The sequence below is a fragment of the Zosterops lateralis genome (assembly GCF_965231275.1).
Source record: "Zosterops lateralis genome assembly, chromosome: 6".
NCBI lineage: Eukaryota > Metazoa > Chordata > Aves > Passeriformes > Zosteropidae > Zosterops > Zosterops lateralis.
Window position 1 is genome coordinate 7,314,234 of NC_139761.1, and position 22,393 is coordinate 7,336,626.

The 22,393-nt window shown below is 42.2% G+C and overlaps 2 protein-coding genes across 3 annotated transcripts in view; one reads left to right on the top strand and one right to left on the bottom strand.

The window, feature by feature from the left end:
- The window catches only part of BRF1 (BRF1 general transcription factor IIIB subunit), a gene marked incomplete at its 5' end in the record, with an annotated part of 173,478 nt that overhangs the window by 70,845 nt on the left and 80,240 nt on the right, over positions 1-22,393 (top strand). The window contains 3 exons of the mRNA XM_083863607.1: positions 7,383-7,455; positions 16,665-16,814; positions 18,393-18,486. Of these exons, the coding sequence (XP_083719733.1) occupies positions 7,383-7,455; positions 16,665-16,814; positions 18,393-18,486 (317 nt within the window). The remainder of the gene's footprint in view (positions 1-7,382; positions 7,456-16,664; positions 16,815-18,392; positions 18,487-22,393) is intronic.
- BTBD6 (BTB domain containing 6) lies at positions 9,386-12,987 on the bottom strand. Of its 2 annotated transcripts, XM_083863171.1 has the most exons (5): positions 12,300-12,962; positions 11,734-12,031; positions 11,432-11,522; positions 11,032-11,150; positions 9,386-10,773 (listed from the first exon to the last, which is right to left on the bottom strand). In XM_083863171.1, the coding sequence occupies exons 2-5, from the start codon at positions 11,940-11,942 to the stop codon at positions 9,741-9,743; spliced, it is 1,452 nt and encodes a 483-aa protein (XP_083719297.1). In that variant the 5' UTR covers positions 11,943-12,031; positions 12,300-12,962; the 3' UTR covers positions 9,386-9,740. The 2 variants fall into 2 exon arrangements, with proteins under 2 accessions (XP_083719297.1, XP_083719296.1); XM_083863170.1 differs by having other exon boundaries at positions 11,734-12,987.

Here is a 22,393-nt window from a genome sequence, read left to right on the forward strand (position 1 = left end):
ACCTTATGGATTGTCTTCATGGAGGCCACTGACTGAATTATTGAACACCCTGAAATAGGTTTCAGTGCATTTGAGAGCGAAAAAATCATAGAATCATTAAGGGTGGAAAAGATCCCCAAGATCACCAAGTCCAGCTATGAACTATCACCATGTTCACCACTAAACCATGTCCTGAATCTGCTGTTACCTTTAACTCAGTGTTTGTTTAAAGACCTGTCTTCTATTATTTCTCTCTTGAAGATCTGTGTAGCCTTTTCTGTTTTTTAAAAAAGGGGTAGATGAATCCTAAGCATGACCTCTTAGACTCTGGTTTTAACTTGTACAGCCTCTCTTCCCATCTTTCTGGAGTTACTTTGGGACTTAAAAATATTTAAAAAATAAAAAGCTGTCCCCTACAGTGAAATGTGCTTTTAGGATAGTATTGTGCTGCTAAAACTTAGCAATAGAAGAGAATAATTTTCACTGTTAATGGCAGTCTGTGTAAGAAGTCATATCAGTTTTCCTCTTATGCTGATGACTGAGATGTGGGAGTTTGTCTTGTTCCACTGGGGAGCTGCTGCATTTTCATAACTACTTTTGGAGCTTCAAAATTGCTGCCATCTTGGGAAAAGACAAAAAGTGGGATTTTTTTCTTTTTTCTTTTTTTTTTCTTTTTTCTTTGTTTTTTAATTTTTTATTCTTTTTCTTTTTTCTTATTTTTCTTTTTTCTCTTATTTTTTTTTTTTCTTTCTTTTTAAATTTTTTGTTCTTTTTCTTTTTTTCTTATTTTTCTTTTTTCTTTTTTCTTTTTTTTTTTTAATTGGAAAGGCAATTTCCTTGGTGTTTTATCTTCACGTGAAATACATTTTATATCTTGTAAATCTCCTGTTGAAAGTATTGTCAAATCCAGAATTCCTCTAATACATTTGGACTTCAAAGTATGATCTGAAATGAACTGAAAATGTCCAGAGCCCTGCTACAAATCAGGCACCTCCCTTGTGCTGCAGTCGTGCTGCTTGTTGATTGAGTTGGAAGGACGACCAGTCATCAGTCTCTGACAGGGAAAGTACTTGCTTATATTTTCAGATCCTGCATTTTACTTGCAAATACAGTCCTTAGAGAGGTCTGCAATCAGGCCTTTTGTTTGCTTTTTTGTTAGTCCAATCTAAGCGACAGGCCCAGCTTGTTTAGGAGAGCTGCAGAGCCTGTCTAGCCTTGGCCAAGTTTTGATCAGTTTAGGTTTTCTCTCATCTTTCCAAGCATCCCATTCCTTGCACCTGGAGAACTGTTTGGCTGAAGTTTGGTCTCGGTGTGGTGAAAGGCTGCCTTTCACATCCTCAGAAAGGGCTGGAGTTTCTTTAGTCTCTTGTCATCTCCAGTGTCATGGTTTTTGCAAATGGAGTCCTAAAAGACTTTGGGGAGAGGGGTTGGCAGTGCTCTGATCCCCAGTTTCAGCCTGGTAGAATAGAACCACCTGAAAGGTGGTCGTAGTCAGGTGGGGTTGGTCTCTTTCTCCAGGCAGCAACTGACAGAATGAGAGGACACAGCCTTAAGCTGCACCAAGGGAAATACAAGCTGGATATTAGGAAGAAGTTTTTACAGAAAGGATAGTAAAGTATTGGAATGGTCTACCTGGAGAGGTGGTGGATTCACCATCTCTGAATGTGTTTAAGAAAAGACTGGATGTGGCACTTGGTGCCATGGTTTAGTTGTAGTTAGGGTTGGGTTGGACTTGATGATCTTGGAGGTCTCTTCCAACCTAATGATTCTGTGATTCTGTAATTTTTAGATGCCTTGTGGTGTGTCTTGCTGTTAAACAAGGCTGTTCTTGAAGAGCCAGGCTTTTTATAGGAGTGTGCAGCAGGAAAATTACCAGTGATGGATGTAATTAATTAAAATAAGATGTCTCTACTTGATATCAAGAAAAGGTTCTTCACTGTGAGGACAGCCAGGTATGGAAACAGATTGTTTAGAGCAGTTTTGAAGTTTTTACCCATCAAGGCTCTCAAGATCCAGAGCAACCTGGTCTGTTGTTGTGGCTGAGCCAGCTTGGAGCAGGAGGTTGGGCTGGAGACCTGATGAGATCCATTCCAACCTGAACTACACTGTGGTTCTAGGTAAGGGAAGAGGATGCACAAGAAGTGAAAATCAGTAACTAGTACTTCCTTGGTCTCTCTTCCACTTCAAAACACAACTCTCACCCTATCTCTTCATCTGCAGTTTGTCAAGTAACAGTACTTGTTTGTCTAGAAGGAGTTCTACTGTGAGTTGCTTTTGAACACTTGTTTTCATTTTTTTAATCTAAAGGCAGCATTGGGCTCCCTGACTCCTCTATGATTGTTGCAAATTACTACTCTTTCACTTTCTTGCATAGATGGTTTGATAAAGGCTTTTTGTACTGCTGTGGTATTGGAGGAAAAACTCTAGGACTGCCACAGATGTAATTAGCAGAAGGAGAGTCTCCTTTGGAGTCCTTAGACTGAAGGCAGTTCTTCAAAGCCTAGTATGAGAGGGAAGCTGACTAATTTTGATTTGTGTCTCTTTTGAATTACAGCCTGACAGGCTGAGTTTGGTACTTGTTTGTATTTTTGTGTGTTACCTTTTGACTGCTCCAAATGCAGTATGAATCAAAAAATTTAGGGAGTTTCAGTTTATTGCATGGAGAAAGGTAAAATAGAGTATTCTTTCAAAGACTCTACTGGTTTGCTTCAGTTTTTAATACCCTCTGTTCATTTAAAGTTATTAACATGTTGACTGCATTTGCCTTTATTGCCCCTATGCAAATTGCTGTTGATTGAGTTAATTTAAACAACCTGGTTGGGACCTTCAGGCATTAAAACACTAGAAATGTTAATAATGAATCAAATAACCACAGGTGCCTCTTTCCCCAGCAACAGACACTCTCCTTAAAAACTCATTTGCTTTTCATGCTTGCTTAATTATTTAGGCAAGCAGCCATGGATGTTTCACAGTGTGAATTCTCATCGTGTTCCAACTGCCCGGTCTTTGTCTTTCTAGAAGAATATCTTAACCACTGTCACATTTGTAGTACTTTGTCAGAATGCCACACTATGGTCATGAAAAGCCTTCTTGGAAATTGCTTGTAGAAGGGCTATCGATTTTTAACTTTATGGAGCTTATGGTCAAACAAAATCTTCCATTCAGTGGTGGGAGCTTTATTTTTTGCTACTATCCAGAAGTGAATGTGACCTGGTAACGTGGTAACTGTATGAATGGGACATTCCCCCTTTCTCCAAGAGAGTTTAAAATTCTGTAGGTGTTAGACTGATGAATTCCTGTGCTACTGGAAATGAGGTGTTTGTTGTTATTTCTGAAAGTGGAAGTATATTGTATTTGTGAACAGATCAGGCATGATGTGAAAGCAAGAGGAAATTATGAAAGGATAAGAGTCTCTCTGGAAGTGTCCCTTTGAAATCAGTGTCTGATGACTGACAGATGTGAAATGAAAAGACTGTCTCCAAAAAATACTGTGAAGGGCAAAGAGCATAACAAGTAAAAGGATCTTGTTGTGAAGATGTAACTGAATAATTGGAAGTCATTCCTTCACTAAATGCCCCTTTTAATTAACATAATGTGTTTGATAATGAGAACAGAAATTAACTATTGGTAAAGGACAACATCTTAGAGAATCTTAAGGTCTCCTGTAAAAAGAGGTTTTTGCAGTGCCTTGGTGAGCACAAAACACTTCTTTGTCTGAAAAAATGTCTTCCTACTAAAGAAGCTACTTGGTTTTTTGTTTTGCCTTTTTTTAAAATAAAAAAAATACATGATGGGTCTACACACTTGTAAACTTACTCTGTTAAATATGAGTTGAATGTAAGAAAATATGGTAAAAACTATCGGGGTATGCAGATATTTTAAAATCTGCCCTCTAACAGAGGTTGACACCCCTCTTTTGCATTAAGTGTTGATGCTTAGACCTAGTGATTGCATCAAGTTTAGGAAATTTTACTATCTGGTGAAAATTTGCACAAAAAGAGCACAAGTCTTATGAAAGTTTATAAAACAACTGCCTCATTTCAACAGTTTTGATTGGGGAGAGTTTGGAGAAATACTGTTTTTCAGTATGATCCTTTTAAATTAAGGGGAAAAAAGGCTGCAGTTGATGTGGTAAGCTTTAAAGCTGCACCAATTCAAGTTTAAGCCAGAGACATCCTTTTAGAAGGGCATTTTTGTTTATTCACCATTCTAAGAACTCATATAAAATTAGGTTTTATAAATGCAAATGTCATATGATTCTAAATTTGGAACGTTAAGCTTTTGATGGATTGGAGTATATGAATTTTTATAAGAAGTTCTTAATGAAGAAAGAACTAGAAATTAAAGTAGGCCTCTAAATTAATTCTCTTAATTTTCTAAGCTTAATGGAGTGCAGAAAAACCAAATGATGAGAGTAAAGAAAGACCCTCTCTAAATGCCTATTTTATATCATATCTCTTCTATCACGGGATTTGTGTGTGTGAGTAATAGTTGAAATCAGTGATAGCGAAATAAAATTTTAGTGAAAGGGCCACCTTCCACTAAACCCAGGAGATGTTAAATACCATGTTTCAGGAGTTCAATGGCATTACAGATTTCTGGGTGAACTTTATGCCATCTTTAATTTTTCATTTATGAGAAGTGCCCCAGAACCTGTGAATATCTGGTAAATTTTAAAGTTGAGAAACATATTGTTTGAGAGGGCCTGAAGTCTTTTTTTCCTACTGACTTGTCAGAAAAACTGGAAGCAATTAAATATTCCTGATTCTTTTTGCGACCCTGGCATTAAAAATGTGTGAGCTTCATGAGAAAATCAATACAGAACATGGACTGTACTGTATATTTTGCTTTCTTTCTAAATTGGTAGTAACCAGAAACTACAAAGAAATGGGCTTGTGAGCAAAAGAAAGAGATTCCCTCATTTACCATTTCTGTTTTAATTTATTTTGTGCAAATACACTGCCTGCACCTTGAAGTCAGTCATAAAACAGTGATGATGTGGGTGAAGTTGAAAAGCAGGTTAGATTAAAGTGCTTTACTTTTCAAATAAACCATAGATCAGGAGACTTTTAGTTATGCCAAGGAAAGGAGGATAAATAGTCATTGAGCATATTTATTATTCATTTGTCTTTGCTTTAGATTTAATTTGGCAATCACTTTGATTGTTAGAACTTCACAAGAAAAAAAATATCTGCTTCTTTATGCCTCTTCATATTTATTTACTCTTTATTATTGTATTTATGGAAAATTTGCTTGGGAGGAGTTTCTTAGAGAGTGACGTGGTGTAATGGTGACAAACATCAAGTATTTGGATGCCATGACAAGGAAAAAGGCTAGAAGGAAAAATACTTGTTTGGATTAGAGTTTTATGGGTTTTTTTCTAGACTAATATGAGAGAACTAGATGAGTTTGTGAGGCCTCTAACAGAAACGTCATATGTACTTGGCTCCACTGAAGTAACTTTATTGATTTGTGCGGTAAAATCGTCCTTGCAGAACAAGATCTAAGTGATGAGGTTTGAGATTTATAGTAACTTGGTCAGCCAGCTTAGAAGGCTGAAATTACAGCCAAACACTCATGCTTTATGTTAATATTTTTTAGACAAAAGGTCAAAACAACCCGTTTTGAGCTTGCAGTGAATCTAAAGCCAACTGAAACGCTGCATACATTTTGCTTTAGTGATATCAGTTCTGTCGTGGTGGCTCATGGAAAATCACATTCTCAGACTCCAGTATGAGTTGCCAGATTCAGTAGGTGTGTATTTTTTTCTGTATAAAAAAATCTGGTGACTTATTTCCTAGTAAATAGACTTCTCATTCAGAGGGTATGTTTTGCTCTTTTTCTTCTCCTAGAATAGTGCTTCTATGTTGACTGCTATTTCAGGAAGAAAAAGGGCAGTAAAATTTAAGGCTGTATTTTTGCATCTTCTAGGCCAGTCCAGCCATTGGTCAGACACAGCATGGAATAAACTCACTTTTCACTAAATATGGAATGAATTACCATCATATCATGTATAATTGATTGCACAGTCACTTTCAGGATATGTGATCATTCTGAGGATTTCTTTGAAGTTCTAATTCTGGATTTTTTAATATATTTGAGAAAATACACATTAAGAGAATTTTCATGGAAACATTTTGAAGGGCTAGGTGAAAATACGTCAGTTGTTTGGGGGTGTTGTTGTTGTGATACATATTTTAGCTAGCTTGGTAGAACCATCTTAACACTTGGGAGGAAAGCTTGCTTTTAAACTAAAGTTGGCAAAGCTCTTTGATGAAATGGAAAGAGCAATAGTTTTTTAATTCCATAGGCTTGTACCATAATCATCACTCAGTTGTGTAAATTGACTGCAAAGTAAATACATTCACTATCCAGGCATAGGAAAGAGAGGGGCAGTTTTGTTCCATAAAAACAGTAGAGTATATACCATTGTTCAAAACAAACCAAAAACCTACTGCTTGGAGTGTAGGAGGATGGAGTTTTTTATACTAACCTTGACCTTTACATATGCCTTGGGGGAAGCAAGGTGTTCATGGAGCTCCGTGGGAATGTTTGAGACTGATTGGGAACTGGAGTATATCCTGCCTTTCTTGCTGACCACAAAAACACATCTTAAGATAGAGGAAGAAAACTTCCTCAGACTTGTAAAATACAAATATGGTTGTCTGTGCTATAAATTGCAAATCAGAGTATAAAGAGTAACTCCTCCCCGCAATTTACATCCTCCTGGGTGCAGCAGTGAAGGAGGGGAGGGGAGCAGAGCTCTGTCCCTGGTGCCTGAGCAGGTTTGGTGTGGTTTAGAGCTTTTCTGAATTATTTATTTATTATTTGGTTTATTTTTTGGTTCTTAATGTTTTTAATGTGATCCCAAGCAATGTCCAAACAGCAAGATATGACAAATCACCCTTGGGGCATTTAGCACCACTCCTTGATTTGGTGAAAAGTTTGGTGTGTGCTTGTGCAATACTTAATTATGCCACTACAGATAATCATGCAGAACTGAAATTTGCACTGACTTGTATTTGCTCAGGTTTTGTAATGGTACAAGATAAATGACACTTTATATATACTGATATTACATTGAAGTCTACTTAATGCCTTATGATGTAACGTGACAACTGAAAAACTACTACAGAGCAACACTAAGCCACTGAAGAGCATGATGAACAACTTTTTATAATTTTTTCAATATAAAATGAATGCTTTGATTTACAATGCTAATTTGTGCAGATTTTGACAAGCACTGAATATTACCCTGTACATATGAATATTGCTTGTATAACTTGAATTTTTTTAAGTAGTTGAAGATTTCAAAAGTTCGGGTTTTCTCCTTTCCATATAAATGTTCTATTAAAAACATTTGTGGTTTAAGATTTACATAATGCTTTTTTGTCTTTTAATAGGTGAATGTCTATGTGCTGGGAAGAACTTTCCTTCTGTTGGCCAGAGAACTCTGCATAAATGCTCCAGCCATAGGTATTTTTTTAATGATTTGACTTTTGACTATTTGAATCTTTTTTTCCTATGGTTACTTGAAAAAAAAAATTTGTATGTATGTATATATACATAGTATTGTATATTAATACCCAAGTAGTAACTTTATAGTGAAGCTGGAATCAATCCAGGCAGAGGAGCATTGCTGACTGTAAGAGCCTGTTCTCCTTTATGTAAGAGCTTTTTTGGACCTAGATGCTGTTTTCTTTTGCAAATAGTTTTGTTGCTTTTTCCAAGAGTAATTTGGGCTATACGAAGACAATGGACTGACGTGTAACAAATTTGTGTGTGTCAGCAAGCTCCTACAGGCCTGTCACGCTTCAGTTCCTCAGATGCAACATTTGATAAGCATTTGCCAAATTTACTATCTGTCCATCACCTGTAGCTGAGCTGTTCAGTGCTTGAAATACAAGTGGCTTGGTGGAAAATGAGGAGTAACTTTTTCCAAGCATATCAATAACTTCTAATAAGTCAGCACCAAAATCATAACTGTGATAGGAAGATGGGTTTTAACATGTCAAAAGGGTATAGAAGCCATTCTCTAGGTTGTGGGTTTAAGCCAAGGGAATTTATGCCAATTCCAATTTAAAGAGTGCATTTATAGCAAGGTCTTGTGACTGTTATCCATCTCTGCGTAGGAATTATCTGCCTGCATCTTTACCCACTCTCACTCCCACTCTCCTTAATCTGTACCGAGAGAAATCAGATGGTTGTGTTGCAGAACAACATAGGCACACACCCCTTCAGCTGTGCTGGGCTGGCACAGGACTGCTGCCTTTGCAGCGAGGGGAGCAGCAGCAGCTCACAGACTGAGCATCCATGGCCACAGCAGCGCCCGGGCAGTGCGGCACCGCGCAGCCCTGCGGCAGCACAGCTCCAGCTCTGCTACAGGGGTCTTGTTCTCAGCAGTTCATTCCCTTTCTTAGTTTTCATTACTTTTTTTGGTCTTTTTAGAGAGAGAAAACAGGCGGGATTTGCATTGCAGCTTAGTTTCAAGGTGAAAATTAATGCAGCTTGGGAAAAGGCAAACATGTTAGATGTAGAGGTACTTGTTATACACGGAAAAAAATACTCATTTAGACTGCTGTTTGAGTACTCTTTTCCAAGCTCATCCTAAGATTTATAAAATCCAGAAAATATTTCTAATTGGCTCAGCTGTATGATAATGAGACCTTTGAGAAAAAATAAGTACTTTTATCACTTTCTGAGAAAAGTACTAGCCAAAATGATTGCTGATAATGCCTGAGACTGTGTTTTCCAGAAAACAGAGCAGGAAGATAGATCCAACAGCCTTTTTTTTTTTTTTTTTTTTTAAGGTGGCTTATTTCTAATTAGGAATCTTAAGTGAACCTAAACACCATCTTTGAAGTATTTTTCTAATGCCTGGTGCTCTATATCAGGGTAGGATGTAAATTCACATAGTGTCTGCCAGTAATACAGCCCTGGGCTAAATTTGTGATGCAGCCCTGTCACTGAATTAATTAACTTCATCTGTGTATCTTGACTCTGGCCATTCAAGGGGGGGGGTGTAGTTTGACAGGTGCAAGTGGCAGCGTTGCTGTTTGGTGGGCAGGCTGGAGGTTAACAGAGATGCTGCATGTGAAGGGGCATTAGGAGTTTTCAAATATAACCACAGGATGATTTTGATTAGCTTTGATTACACTGATGGTTGTCTATCTTCAGCTTGGGCGACACACAAAAAACCCTAAGCTTCCTCAAATGTCAGCTCCTTTTCTCATAAAGGGAAATGAAAGGCTGCTGATGGATAGTTTCAGTTATCAAGAGAGGGAACTTTCCTATTTGCTGGGTGTGGATGTACACAGGGACCAGACTAGAGTGTCATTACCCCTGTTAGCTGTACATGAATTAACACACACGAGCCATAAGGTCAGCAAAGATCAAGTACACAGGATTTAGGGCAAGTAAAAATGTTTTATATATCACAGATTCGTAAACTGCTCTAGTTTAGAACATTCTGTTTGAGTCAGCTGCAGTCTGCAAGTTAGTTATCTATATACAAAATAAATGCACAGTACGTGCAAAATTTAACATTTTTCTGCATGTCGCAGTCTTAATAATTAAGTCAAATAGCTTATGAATAAATAAAATAAGATTAAATTCAAGAGCATTCCTTCACTTATTATAGCCTGATGTAGCAGATAGGTAAGTAGCGTAACATTCCATACTGCTGCAGAGTTCGTAGTAAAACCGAAAAATCCCTTAATGTGCATCATTGCAGCACTGGAATACAATCAGGGTGAAATGCATCATGCATAGAAAATGAGCTCAGGTATTTGTCCTCCTTGTACTCCGGTTCCATTAGTACTGTCCGAGGAGCACTGGAACTGGAATGTCACTTTCCCGCACTGCACTTCAGTCATTCCCTCTTGTCCAAAGTAACTGAGTTCGTTACCATCAAGAATGGCACTTACATTGTAAAACGTGTCTTGCTCAACCTGCACGGGGTGTTCAAACCACACCGAGAAGGTGTTACTGGAGCCGTCGGAGGTAAACTTTGTCAGATTTTGAGCAAGGACGACGCCTAAGCGCTTCAGTTCGATTTTGACGCTGTACTCAGCTTTGCCACAGCTTGACCCATACAATCCCAGTCCTGCTATAAATATCCGTTTGTCTACGGCAAACTGAATACTGTCACATCGCCCCCGGTACCTCCACTGATTGCTGCGATACGCAGACGACTGAAACCGATGGCAGCGCTGAGGCACGAGTCCTTTTCTCTTCGTCAGGGGGAACTCTAGTTTGGGTTTATTTGCAGCTGTGTACCATAGGAATATGTTGTGAGTCTCCTCCAGGGTGAGGATGTCGGACTGGGCAGCTCCGTTGGCAAACTCTTCCAAAGTCATGGTTGGAATCCGCACCAAGTACAAAGCTTTCCCTAATACATTCCTCTTGTTGCGCGGCGTAACCGGCAGCCCTTGCCTTTTGCATTCAGCCTCTGCCCAGTTGAGAACAGCCTCGAAAACTACCACTTCCTTGGTGTTGAGCGCTTCCCGGGTTACAATGATCTCTAGTGTTTGTTGATCTATCTCACAGAAGCCCTCTGACTTCAGTGCCATTTCTGCCTGAGCATCAATCACTTCCCAGCAGCGCTGCGTCAGCTCTGGCTCCTCAAAGAGCCTGCTCTGAGACAGCAGGACACAAGCGTTCTTCGCTTCCAAGCTGGTCTCCAAAAAATTGACGCAAGCCTTCGCTAGGGCCGGCACGATGTACTTCTTGGCAGCATAGAGAGTAGCCAGAACCGTGTCAGCTTCCAGGTCTATTTCATCACTGTACATGTACCTGGATTGGGGAAGGGGGATGGGGGGAGAGGAGGATGAAAAAAAAATTAGTTTCTCAGGAAAAAAAATAATAAAAAAGTAGGCCATGAAAATAATCTATAGTCGTCTTTGCTGGCAGTGAATCTGACATTCAATATTTGTCAGCACGGTAAGTAAACAGCAATAAGTGCATATTGCACAATGTCAATTAGGAGATGTATATTTTATAAGCTACTTTGATTCTGTCCGTGTAATTAGCAGACTTATAGTGGCCACTTACTTTAATAGGATTAGAAAGGCTGCAGGTTCCACATCTGGTATATGGATTTCAGATTTGACCTCTGCGAGATCGCCATAAAACATAGCATAGAAGACAGAGCTACCAACTGCCAAAACATACTGGAAAATAAAGAGAGAGAAGCCTCAGTAACAGGGATCAGGAACAGCTGAGCGTGCTGGCTTTCCTAAAAGCTACATTTAGAGAAAGTTACAAGCTGCAGAGGAAGCAGAACACTGCCTTAGACTGCTCCCTTTAATTTGCAGTGCATGTCAATTACTTCTGGGATTAGACAAGAGCTATAATTAGGAAAAAAAAATAAGTGCAATCTAGTTGTAAGGCAGGGGGAGAAGGCGACCTGCACAACAGCAGCGTTAAAAAGCCAAAAACCATCCGCACAAACCTTATGGGCAGGAACTTTCTTGGATGCCCCTGGCGGGCCCACGATGAAGTGAACGTCAGCCATGAGTTCGTTATTGAACATCAGCGCGTTCCTGCAAGCAGGGGAGGGGGGAGAAGCCCGGTTAGCCGCGGGCTGCCCCTGGCCCGGTGCTCCCTCCTCCCGCCGGCGGCCCCGGGGCTCCATCCAGCCCATCCTCCCTGCGCTCCGCCTGCCCGGCCGCAGGTGCACAGGGCGGGCGCCTCTTTCTCTCTTTTCTCTCTCTCCCCCCAGCCCGGGGAGGGTCCGGCGGGCCTGGCCCTTACCTCTCCCGCAGCGTGGGATGGAAGGATTGCCAGTTGGCGCTCTCCAAGTTGTTGTTGTTGAGGTTTTGGAGCTGGGGCGGCGGGGGCGGCTGGGCGCTCTGCTGGAGCTGCAGGGCGTTCTTCTTGCTGTTGGCAGCGGTGGCGGCGGCGGCGGCGTTGCTGTTTGCAATGTTAGTGTTGGTGCTGGCAGGGTAAAGTTCTGCAGCCATCTTCTTCTTCAGGGACAGGGGCACTATCTCATAGCATCCTGGCACCTTGCCGTTTGACCTCACACTCTTTTTGGACTTCTTTAAGGTCTCTGGAAGCAGAAGAAAAAAAGTCAAACACTTCATGATCCTGCCATTGAGGCAACCAGGGGGCAGTGGCATGAGCAGGAGAACTAACAGATCCCAAATGCGAGTCCCACTATCAGGATATTTTGTACGCTTCTAGATGCAGAAAGGTGGCCTTTGGTGTTTGTTTTTTTTTTTGGAGTGTGCGCCCGCTCTTTGGTTACCGGCCCGACGCACCTTTCCGAGGGGAAAGGGATGATGATGATGCTGTGTCGGATCGGTGCCAGCGCTCACCTTGGCTTGTCGGGGGGTCCCAGCCTCCACGGCACTGCCACGACTGCAGCGGGGAGCCCGAGCGGGGCCGGCAGGAGGCAGTTCCTTCCCCGAGCAACGGGGAGAGAAAAATTATAAAAATAATTAAAAAAAAAAAAAAAAGGACAAACCAAAAAAAAAAAAAAAAAAAAAAAAAAAAAAGGCCAAAATCCAGCAACAACAAAACCCCAGGAATCCGGCAGAGGAGGCGGTGGGTCAGGAGCGAGAGTCAATCCACAAATCCTCCGAGTGCAGCAGCAGCAGCCCGGCCAGGGTGAAGCGCCGCCCGCCGCCCGCTCCGCGCTGCGCTCCGTCCTTGGCCCGCCGGGGGCACATCCGCGGCGGCCGGGCCGAGCCCAGGCGGCGGCTCCCCGCAGTCCCGCTGCTCCCGGGCGGCCCCGCCGCCGCTCGCACCAACTTTGCTCCGGTCCCCGCGGCGGCCGCCACCGCTCCTGCTGCTCCTCCCTCCCTCCCGCCCGCGCCGGGGGCGCTGCAGCCCGCGGGGCGCCCCGGCTCCTCCGCGGCGGGCGGGAGCGATGCGGCGCTGCTGCCCTGGGCGCTCCCTGGGCGGTGGGATGCGGCGCTGCACGGCCGGGCTCGGCTCGGCGCGGCTCTGCCGGGCCCTGCCTCCGCCTCCCGCACTAAGAGGCAGCGGCCGCGCCGCGCGTCACGGCTCCGGCGCCAATGGCGAGCGCAGGGGCGCGGCAGGGAAAGGGCCGCCCCCGCCCGCCCGCCCGTCCGTCATCGCCCCCCCCGTGCCTACGTGCGCAGCGCCGGGAAACCCGCCGGGAGCGGGACCCGCGGTCCCTCCGCCATCGCTCCCTCCGCGCCTCCCGGGGTTCTGACTCCGGCCGCAGCGGGCCGGGCGCGGAGGGGCGCGGGGCAGCGCGGGGGGACCGCGGAGGGGGCGGCCCCGAGAGCGCAGCGCCGTTCCCGGGCGGGCCGGGCGGGGGCGCCGCCGCTCCGCGCTGCGCCGGGCGGGGGAGCCGCGCTGCCCTCGGGGCGCGGGGGGGGCTCGGCCCGGCGGGGCTGCTCCACCGGGGGACGCGGCCCGGGTTCCTCCGCTTTATCCGCAGCCGCCGGGCCCCGCCTGTGCGCGCCCTGCCCGCCCCGGCTGGCCCGCCCGTCCTCCGGGATCGCTCGGCTGTCCCAGCTGTCCCCCGGTGTGCCCGTTCCCTCGCGGGGACCTGCAGCGGGGATCTGTCCCCCTTCCCTGCGGGCCTGCAGCCGAGTGGGGAGTTCTCATTCGAGCACAACTCGAAATGGTGCTTACACCCTTCTTGGTGACTGTGTGGCATCAAAGTTCTGCCAAAAGTCCGAGTTCCGAGTCAGAATTGGGATCAGGAGAGAAGGGAAAACCTTCAGCAAAACACATGCTCCTTTCTTAAAACATGAAATAATGTTTTTCTTGTGATCTGCTTCCCAAACATCCCCTTTGAGGAAAACCAGCGGGGTTTTGCCCGACTGTGACTTGCTCAGGTGTGGAGGGGTTGTAGCCCCAGGGGTCACCCAAAGGCAAAGGGAACCCCCCTCCGAGCAGGGCGCCCTCGGTGCCCCCACACTGGTTTGGTGCCCCTGGAACAAAACAATGTGTTTGGGATTTGCAGCTTGTAACATTTCTTATTTATTTATTTTCAAATGTTTGCATCCATGCAGGGCCTGTCTATGATAACCTGGGCTCAGCCTCTGATTTATATATTCACTGTCTTACTTTTTTTTTTGTTATTTTAAGGCCTGCTAATTAAAACCCACCCACGTATTCATTTTCTGACTGTTTGGTAGCTTCAGAATTCAAATTAAGGATGTGCAATGTTTTGTCAAATGACCTGTGGGCATGAATGCCAGCTGAAATGTCTGAATAGGTACAATGCAAATGTGTAAATGCTCCCGAAATTCTGCTCTGAAACTCAGAGAGAGACCTGGGAGTTGCTCCTTGCAATCTAGTGAGATATGTAGTGAATTTACATCTGACAAGTTTCATCGAATTGTGGTAATTCTGGTCCAGTTGGTAGTATTATTAAACTGGCCAAAGTTTAGTCCTAAAGAGTTTGATTCCACGTAAGTAACGAATTGACTGAAGAATAATAAATTAAAAAAGAGGTTTCCCTAAAGGTGAGTCTATTTGTTTGCAGTGTGTACTACTATTATTAATTCAGTCCAGTTACTAGAGGGTACCCCAAACAGTGATGAGTGTAATTGTACCTCTCCAAAGCAAGCTGTTGAAGGTTACTTGATTTGTGCTAAAACCAATAACAGGATTACAAAGAAACTTCCCAGGGGAGGGAGGTCTTAGGTTGTAGGACCCTTCCAAAGATGCCAGGTGGATTTTCCTGAAAATCCCTGAGTGGCAAGGTTTAAATATCTTCTGGTAATAGTATGTCCGCTAACAGGGTGGCCAGAAGCATTTCCAACTGTTTCAGCAACTACAGAATTAGTTATTAAAGTATTTTTGGAACAAATAATTCCAAGATATGGGATTGCGGAAGCAATAGACTAAGAACGGGGAACTTATTTAACACAAAAGATTCTTCAAGAGGTTGTGACTGCTTTAGGAATACAATGGAACCTCCATATTCCCTGATACCCTCAGAGCTTGGGCTGGGTTGAAAGAATGAATGGAGAAATAAAGAAACACCTTTTGAAGCTGGTGATAGAAACCAAGATGCCATGGGCATGGCTCTTGCCACTGGCTTTGGCAAGAATAAGAGCCAGATCCAGAGGAGATATTCAGTTACATCCCTTTGAACTGATGTTAGAATTCCTTACCCTTGTAATTCTCAACCTAGTGTGGGGTGGAAATAAGTGATGTATATTTAAAACAATATGTGGCCAGGATATGTCTGCTCTGTTGTGGTGGCTGCAGGAGCTGAAGCTGGGCACTCTCCAGATAAGAAGAGATGTAAAAGCAAACCAGACATTGCTTTGTAACATCACACTTGTTCCTGTAGTGCCAAGAGCAAAGTTAAAATGTATAGCCAGGCTATGGCTTCTGAAAGGTTGGAGTTTTTGTTGTTGAATTTGGAACATGTCATTTGTCTAGAGTAGAGCTTCATAAAATCGTACTTGGAAGTGCAGAGCACCTGTCCTTAGAATCAGAGGGATTGGTAAAGTTCTCCTAAACCTTTGATATTTCGAGTCGTGTTTGGGAGGGGACTGCAGCTTGGAATTTCTTCAATTTTGAGGGAGTTTGAGGTTGGAAGGTCTTGCTTTGTAAGTGCTTCATTTAAATGCTTCTGCGGGGCTGACAGGCATTATCACCTATGGTGTCATCTTGGTAATTACGGATAGCAACAGGGCATCATTGTTAGAACTTGGTGCTAAGTGAAACTGCTTTGATTAGTGGTAAATCCCTAAGATTTTTCTAGTGTTTTGAGCTGAATTTTCATCTTTATCGGTTTAAGTGCTCACATAGGGGATCAGCAGAGGAAATTGAGTTGAGACTAATAGTTAACAATTTACCGTACATCATGGATTTTCGGTCAAGTGATAAAAGGCTGGCAGGAAATGAGAAATTGATATCTCAACTAAGAGTAAACATGTGTTAAGTGTAGCTTTTACAAGATTGTTTGATAAATTATAAATTGGTTTAGGCAGAGCACAATCTGTACTGACATATTTTGGTTAGTTCGAAGCTGAAAACACCAATGCTTGAAATAAGTTCATGCATCTGGAGCCAGATCTGTGGCCGATGTAAATTGTCGTAGTGCAAATGATGACAATTGGATTCCAGCACTTTATGCTGATGGAAGTCTGCCTCAGTGTCTGTAATAAACCGTGTTTTGTATTCTTGGAATATAGGTCTGAAAAGCTGCTGGAATTAACTTTGAAGGTAACTAGATTTTTGTTAGGGAGGATTTTAAGCTAGTAATTTTTTTTTTTAAGCTTAGCTGGTGTTTGGGTTTGAGATGAAACATGCAAGTTACCTTGTATCTTTTCGAAAGATGCTAGAAGAGAGATGTTAGAAGTTTTGGGCCAGATGTTAAAAGTTTTGGGCATAAATCATGTCCTCATTCTGCAAAAGCTTTTGTAAATGCTTCACTTCAGGCATGATTTCCCTGTACCGGTAACACTGCTCACGTGTCACAGTCAGCATGTGCAGCCTTGGATGCTGAAAAGCAGGTAAGAATGTTTGTGCAGTGCTTTAAAGATCTCCTGTTTATAGAGCAAAAAATTACTTTGTTTTAGATTATCTAAGAAAGTGCTTCTAAAGCTTAGTGGCAGAGGATCTGCCCGGCAGCACAGCCTGTGTTTGCTGAGGTGAAGCCAGACGAGCACAGCAGCCTCGCTGCACTGCATTTCCTAAATCGATGTTAGGCTTAGACATAATTGTGTTACTTTCTGTTGCAGATCCGTGCTTGTACATTCCCCGATTTGCACACATGCTGGAGTTCGGGGATAAGAACCATGAGGTGTCCATGACAGCCCTGAGGCTGCTGCAGAGGATGAAGAGGGACTGGATGCACACCGGCCGCCGGCCCTCGGGGCTCTGCGGGGCAGGTAGGTCAGAGCCTGGCTGTGTCCCTGTCCCTGCAGCAGGTGTGCTGGGAAAGCCTGGGACAAACGAGGACTTCCCCTTGTCATTGGTGATATCCACCTTCTAGGGGTTTTGTTCTGTCAGGCACCTACAGATTATATAGGTCTTCATGGAAATAATTTCTGAAACTATAACTTCATTTTTGCCCTTGCTCCTAGAGTACTTGCTCAGACCCTTTGTAGTTTACAGTTTGAATTTTTTTTGAAGCTCCTTTCTGGTGCTTTTCTTGCCCCCACTCTGCAGGCTCTAGCTGCTGAAAGGTTTTTTGTCAGCTAAAATGACACCATTAGTGCAAGTACTTTGATTTGTGTCTTTACACAGAGTCTTATGCAAGAAGTGCCCTCTTTGACCTGTTTTGTGAAATTATTTTTCTCTCTTTCTTCATCTTTTTCCAAGATCCATCACTGTCGTGATGCTTGCATAAAACCTGTGGGTTTGGGAGGGCCAGGTTAAAAGATAGTAGCCAGTGGGTCAGAGTAACAAAGAGTGTAGGTAGTCACAGAGTTCATGTATGTGCTTTATTTTATTTGAAAGATGTTACATGTGTATGCATGAGAAGTAATGCTCAAACCTTTGAGAACCCAGGACTATGCAATTTTTTTTGACATTTCTAGCCCTTTTTTGTTATTAGTATGTGATTGTTGCACATTGCTAAAAATTTGAGTGTAGACTATGGGAGAGCAGTCTGCTCTTTGATGCGCTCCGTGGGCTGTATCCACACGAGCAAGTAATTTAATTCAACAGACATGGACCAATAGATGGAAGCAGGTGGTGCTGAGCCCCCTCCATCCATACATACAATGTGCAGCTCACATGGGTTGGGCTGTGGGCTGGGTTTAGTTTGGTTCCCTGGCTTAAAAGTCTGTGCCACACATAGCTCAAATGACCAGTTGTTAGTTCAGCCCCGATGTTCCCATTAGGAGCACTTTAAACACAATACCAGAAGTGGAGCTCTGGTTTAGTTTCCTCTATAAAAAAGCACTTTTTTATGCTTAAAACTGCTCTGTGCAGTGAGCTACTGCATGATGAGTGGGGGTGGTGCTTCAAAACAGAGCTGGTGCTCAACACACCATGTAAATGCAACTGGTTATCTGGCTGTGTAGAGGGTCGTGCAGAAGAGCACTTGGGCACCAGCACGGCAGGGATAGTAGTGGCAGCAATGAGGAGACCAGCTTAGGCACATTCAGTGTTTCTCTGGAGATCATTTATTCAGGATAGAATTCAGTGAGTTCTGCTAAAAAGATGGTAACTGAAAATAAGTGATCACTGAAATGTTCTTGTGCTGTAGATAACCGTGGTTTCCCAAATGTTAAAGCACAGAATTTTTCAGGGTGCAACTTGCAGTTGGCTTAGTGGGTAGAAAGCAGAGTTTGTGAAGTCAAGTCCATCAGCAGTATTCATGGACACAGCTGAGCATTGGCATTTACAGCTCTTTGACTGGAGGCAGGGACCAAGAGAGAGTATAGTTATCTAAATATTTTCTGCTTTTCTTCAGGAAATTTTCCTCGTTTTGATATTAACTTTCCATGCTTGTTCTCTAGCTCTGCTAGTGGCAGCGAGAATGCATGATTTCCGACGGACTGTTAAAGAGGTCATCAGGGTGGTGAAGGTTTGTGAGTCTACATTAAGGAAAAGGTCAGTGCAGTCTTACTGCTTTTATCTTTCGTTTACAGTGCTGAACAGTGATATAGTCTAAAATAAATGTGTGTTGGAGAAAACTGGGTTATTTTCCTAAGTGCCATGAATCAAATAAGTGTATGTTTTAGCTGGTCATTTTAAAGTACTAGCACCTTGCCTCTTATGTAAGGCCTCAAATGCTTAGCAAAGATAGTAAGGAGCACTCTGCCTGTTTAACACGTGAAGACTTGAAGGCAAAATAATGCTATGCCAGTAATGTTAACAGTATTGTCATGTCTTCAGAAAAAAAGAATCTATTGATTCTCAAAGCTGACAGTCTACTGTGAGATTTTTTTTCCTTAATCCAGAAGCTAAGGGATGAAAAGTCTTGTCTTTAAGCTGTTACTGAACAGAACTTTTCAAAATATTTTGCTGAAATACTCACTTTTGGTAGTGTTGCACTGCTAATAAATAGAAGACAGCACAGTGAATCTAATTATAAATTCAGTGAAGGATCCCCTGAAAGTGGGATTTTTCCAAGTACCTTTTGTGTTTTTATTTTTTTAAAGATCAACTAGTATTTTCCATAGTTTAATGATGTAAGCAGATACTCAGTTTCTGTCATTTTACTTTTGAAAAATTGTAACATACTCTTTCCCCATAAATTGAGTTTAAAATGATCTAACTGAAATATTGTGATTTCTGTTGCCCACAGCTAGAAATTTTTCTATCAGCAATATATTCTGATGTTTGTTCCCCCAAGGTCTGTCTTTAGAAAGCTTCCTTAGTGTCTCTCTTCACCTTGCTGGGATCAACTTGAGCACATCCAACTGAGCCTAATGCTTGTTAAAAATATTCACTTATTAATTGTGGAAAATGTTTTTGCTCAGATCTTTGTTGATGGAACATGATGCTATTTTCCAGTTATGCATGGGTGGTATAGGGATAAATTTAAAGTGTTTTAAGTGCTTCAATGATGTAAGTACAGCTATAAGGATGGAGCAGTACCAATGCCACTTTTTTTCCTCTGGCCAAAAGGTCATGTACTTTAGTTGTGCATTTTGTATGATTAATGAGTTATGCACCACAGTCTACTCCAAGATGCTTTGGTTAAATAGCTAAAGAGTTTGTACTTACTAAGAAAATAAGCATAATAAATGAGGGTTGGAAGGAAAATTAATTTGAGCAATTGTTTCAAGCGAGAAGATCTTACTTCAAAATTCATGCTTTGAAATGTTTACTCAAGTCACACACATCAACTAAAATGACAGCCTTATTTACTTTGACAGGGTAAACGTGACAGCTGAATTATTTTCAGGCAGCTATAATTACAACTATTTATCACGAATCTATAAATTTGATTGATGTTTTTCAAATAAGAGCACGTTATATAGTATTTAACGAAGGCAAATAACAAAAAATACCTTTGAATAACTCTTTCTGCACTCCAGTTTTTTCCCTCTTTCAAGAATTCCTTTCAAAATGCCATCAAATAGAAGTTGTCTAAATGAATAAGAACTTACTTCACATTCCTAAAAATTCCTTTGCTTCTCAGTTTGATGAGCAGTTTTATTTCCTTTTAATTATAGTTACTCTGGTTGGTAAAGAGTATTTGCTGTTGTGTTTTATGAAGGTGTTGGATACTCACTGTTGATGGCTTTGCCCTGACAGATCTGGAAGTGAAACCCAACATGGGTCCAGATAATGTTGACACTTCCAGCCTGCAGGATCTGCTGAGTGGTTTGATTCAGCTCTCATTTGGCTTCCTGGGGAAGCACAGACCATTGGAAGCTGGGTTTGCTTTTGGTGCCCATGGCAGAAATCTGCAAGGGAAGGCACCACATGATGTGATCTGCCTAGGAGTGACAGGAATGTGTGGATGAGGATGCAGGAACGATGCTCTTTTAGAAATCCCGACTGGGAATTCCTGGGAATGTTTGGGGAAGACCCTCAGCAAGGGGTGGCAGCCCTTCCCTAAGAAGGGCTCTATTTCTGGTCCTGGCAGTGCAGCTGGTGGAACTGGATTAGTTCACCCTGTTGTCCATCAGCTGGAGAGCACCAAACCCACGTGCCTGGAGACTGTGTCCCCTTTCACTGCTCTGAGCTGGAGGAGTAGCTCTTAGGAGGAGGTTCACAAAAATGTGAAATATCTCCAGGTCATAAAAATTCATGACCTGGTCATAAGGGGAATCTGTTTCAGAAGGAAAAAGCAACAAAGCATGGCCCATGTGTGCTGTCACTCATCTTCCAATCAAAAGTTCTTCATTTGGGTATTGGTTTGGTTAAAAAGCAGTGCTTGTTTATTTTTAATGTGAGTGGGGGTTTTGGTAATATTTTTGTAGTCACTTCGCAGTCACTTCTGGCTTTATGTTTTGAAGCACACAATTAAAATGTAAAGCTTGTTGCTGTTGTTGAAAGCGAACTTATTAAATATTAATAAATGCACTGATAATTCTATCTCATTTCCAGTCTAATTGAAATTATATTAACTTATATATCACTTCATGTATTCAAAGTACTGTACAAATATTAGCTAATTAGTCAAATTGTTATTTTCTATGTAATCATCCGTGGAGGTATCAGAAATTAACTTTTAATAAACCCAGTCCTTTTATTTAGTTCAGTCCTCACATTTGTGCCTGTGTTCAATGCACCTGTCTTTGCCTCTTGTCTTTTTAACCTTTGAATACTCTGCCCCTTCATCTTTTTATTCACTTCTTGCATGCTTTCTCTGTGTTCCACATTTTGTATTATCTTCAGTTAGAATAATTCTTGTGATACTTGTCCATTGTGCACTATCTAATACTATGTGGCCCTTCTGCCTGTTTGAAGATCTTAGGCACTTCTTCCATAGAAATCAAAAGAAAAAAAATATCAGCTTATCTTTCTTAACATTTGCATTTTGCTGCTTTGACTTGCTCACTTTATCTTTAAATTGAACTGCTTTTTTGCATAAAAAATACTTATTCTCAGTTCCATGAAGTACTATCTGCTGAAAAACTTATTTGTGATGAACTTCAGAAGTAGTCAAGCTTCATTTAGAAGAAATTGGAACAAAAGGCTGGAATGGGTTTTAATAGCTCATTTTTGAGGTAAATGTTTTTTCTTATGACCTCGTAGTGTTTTGAGAGGGAAGACAAGACTTGTTATGAAGAAGCTTCATTTCCCAGTTGTAGATGCTGCAGGGACTTTCACAAATGGGGTCCTTTGCTTTTATCCTGGGGACCCTGTTACAGCTCTTTCAGTGACTAAGGTTGTAATTTTCTGGAAAAATTAAAGATTTATGTGTAGAGATAAATGTCCTGAATGTACTGCCTGCAGCTTTTTTCTTTTTTTTTTTTTTTTTTTTTTTTTTTTTTTTTTTTTTTTTTTTTTTTTTTAATTTAATTTCTGTAATATGTGGCTGGCATGAACCTCTTGCCCAAGCTCCCAGTGCTGTGTCAAGCTGGACAGATGCCTGTGAGAGCAGGCAAAGAGAGGAGCCAGTCTGTACATGAGTCTGGGGTCAGGATGAGAAGGGAAGGTAACAGAGACATGGGTAGCTGTGAGGTGGCTGTGAGGTTGTTGTTATTCACAACACCAAAGCCCTCTCAAGGCCAGGACTGAAGGGAAGGGCGTGTAGAAGTCAGTGTTGGGCTGTTCAGCCTTGCTAAAATTCTGTGGAGGGTATCCAGTGAATCAGGGAGAGCTGGCCACCTGAGGTGTTTGAGCGTGGAGGGGCTGAGGATGCTCAGAATGTCAGGGTCAGGTAAGGGCTCTTGCTTGAAGTGTGATATGGAGAGAAGCATTTAGAACACCAGGAAATTTATTTCATGTAAAGGACCTTGTGGCGGTGTCTGCTCTGATCTCAGCTCAGCAACCAAGCAGCTCCTTTGCTGGCTGCTGCTGCCATAAGCTAAATTGAGAAATATCTCATGTCTCCAGT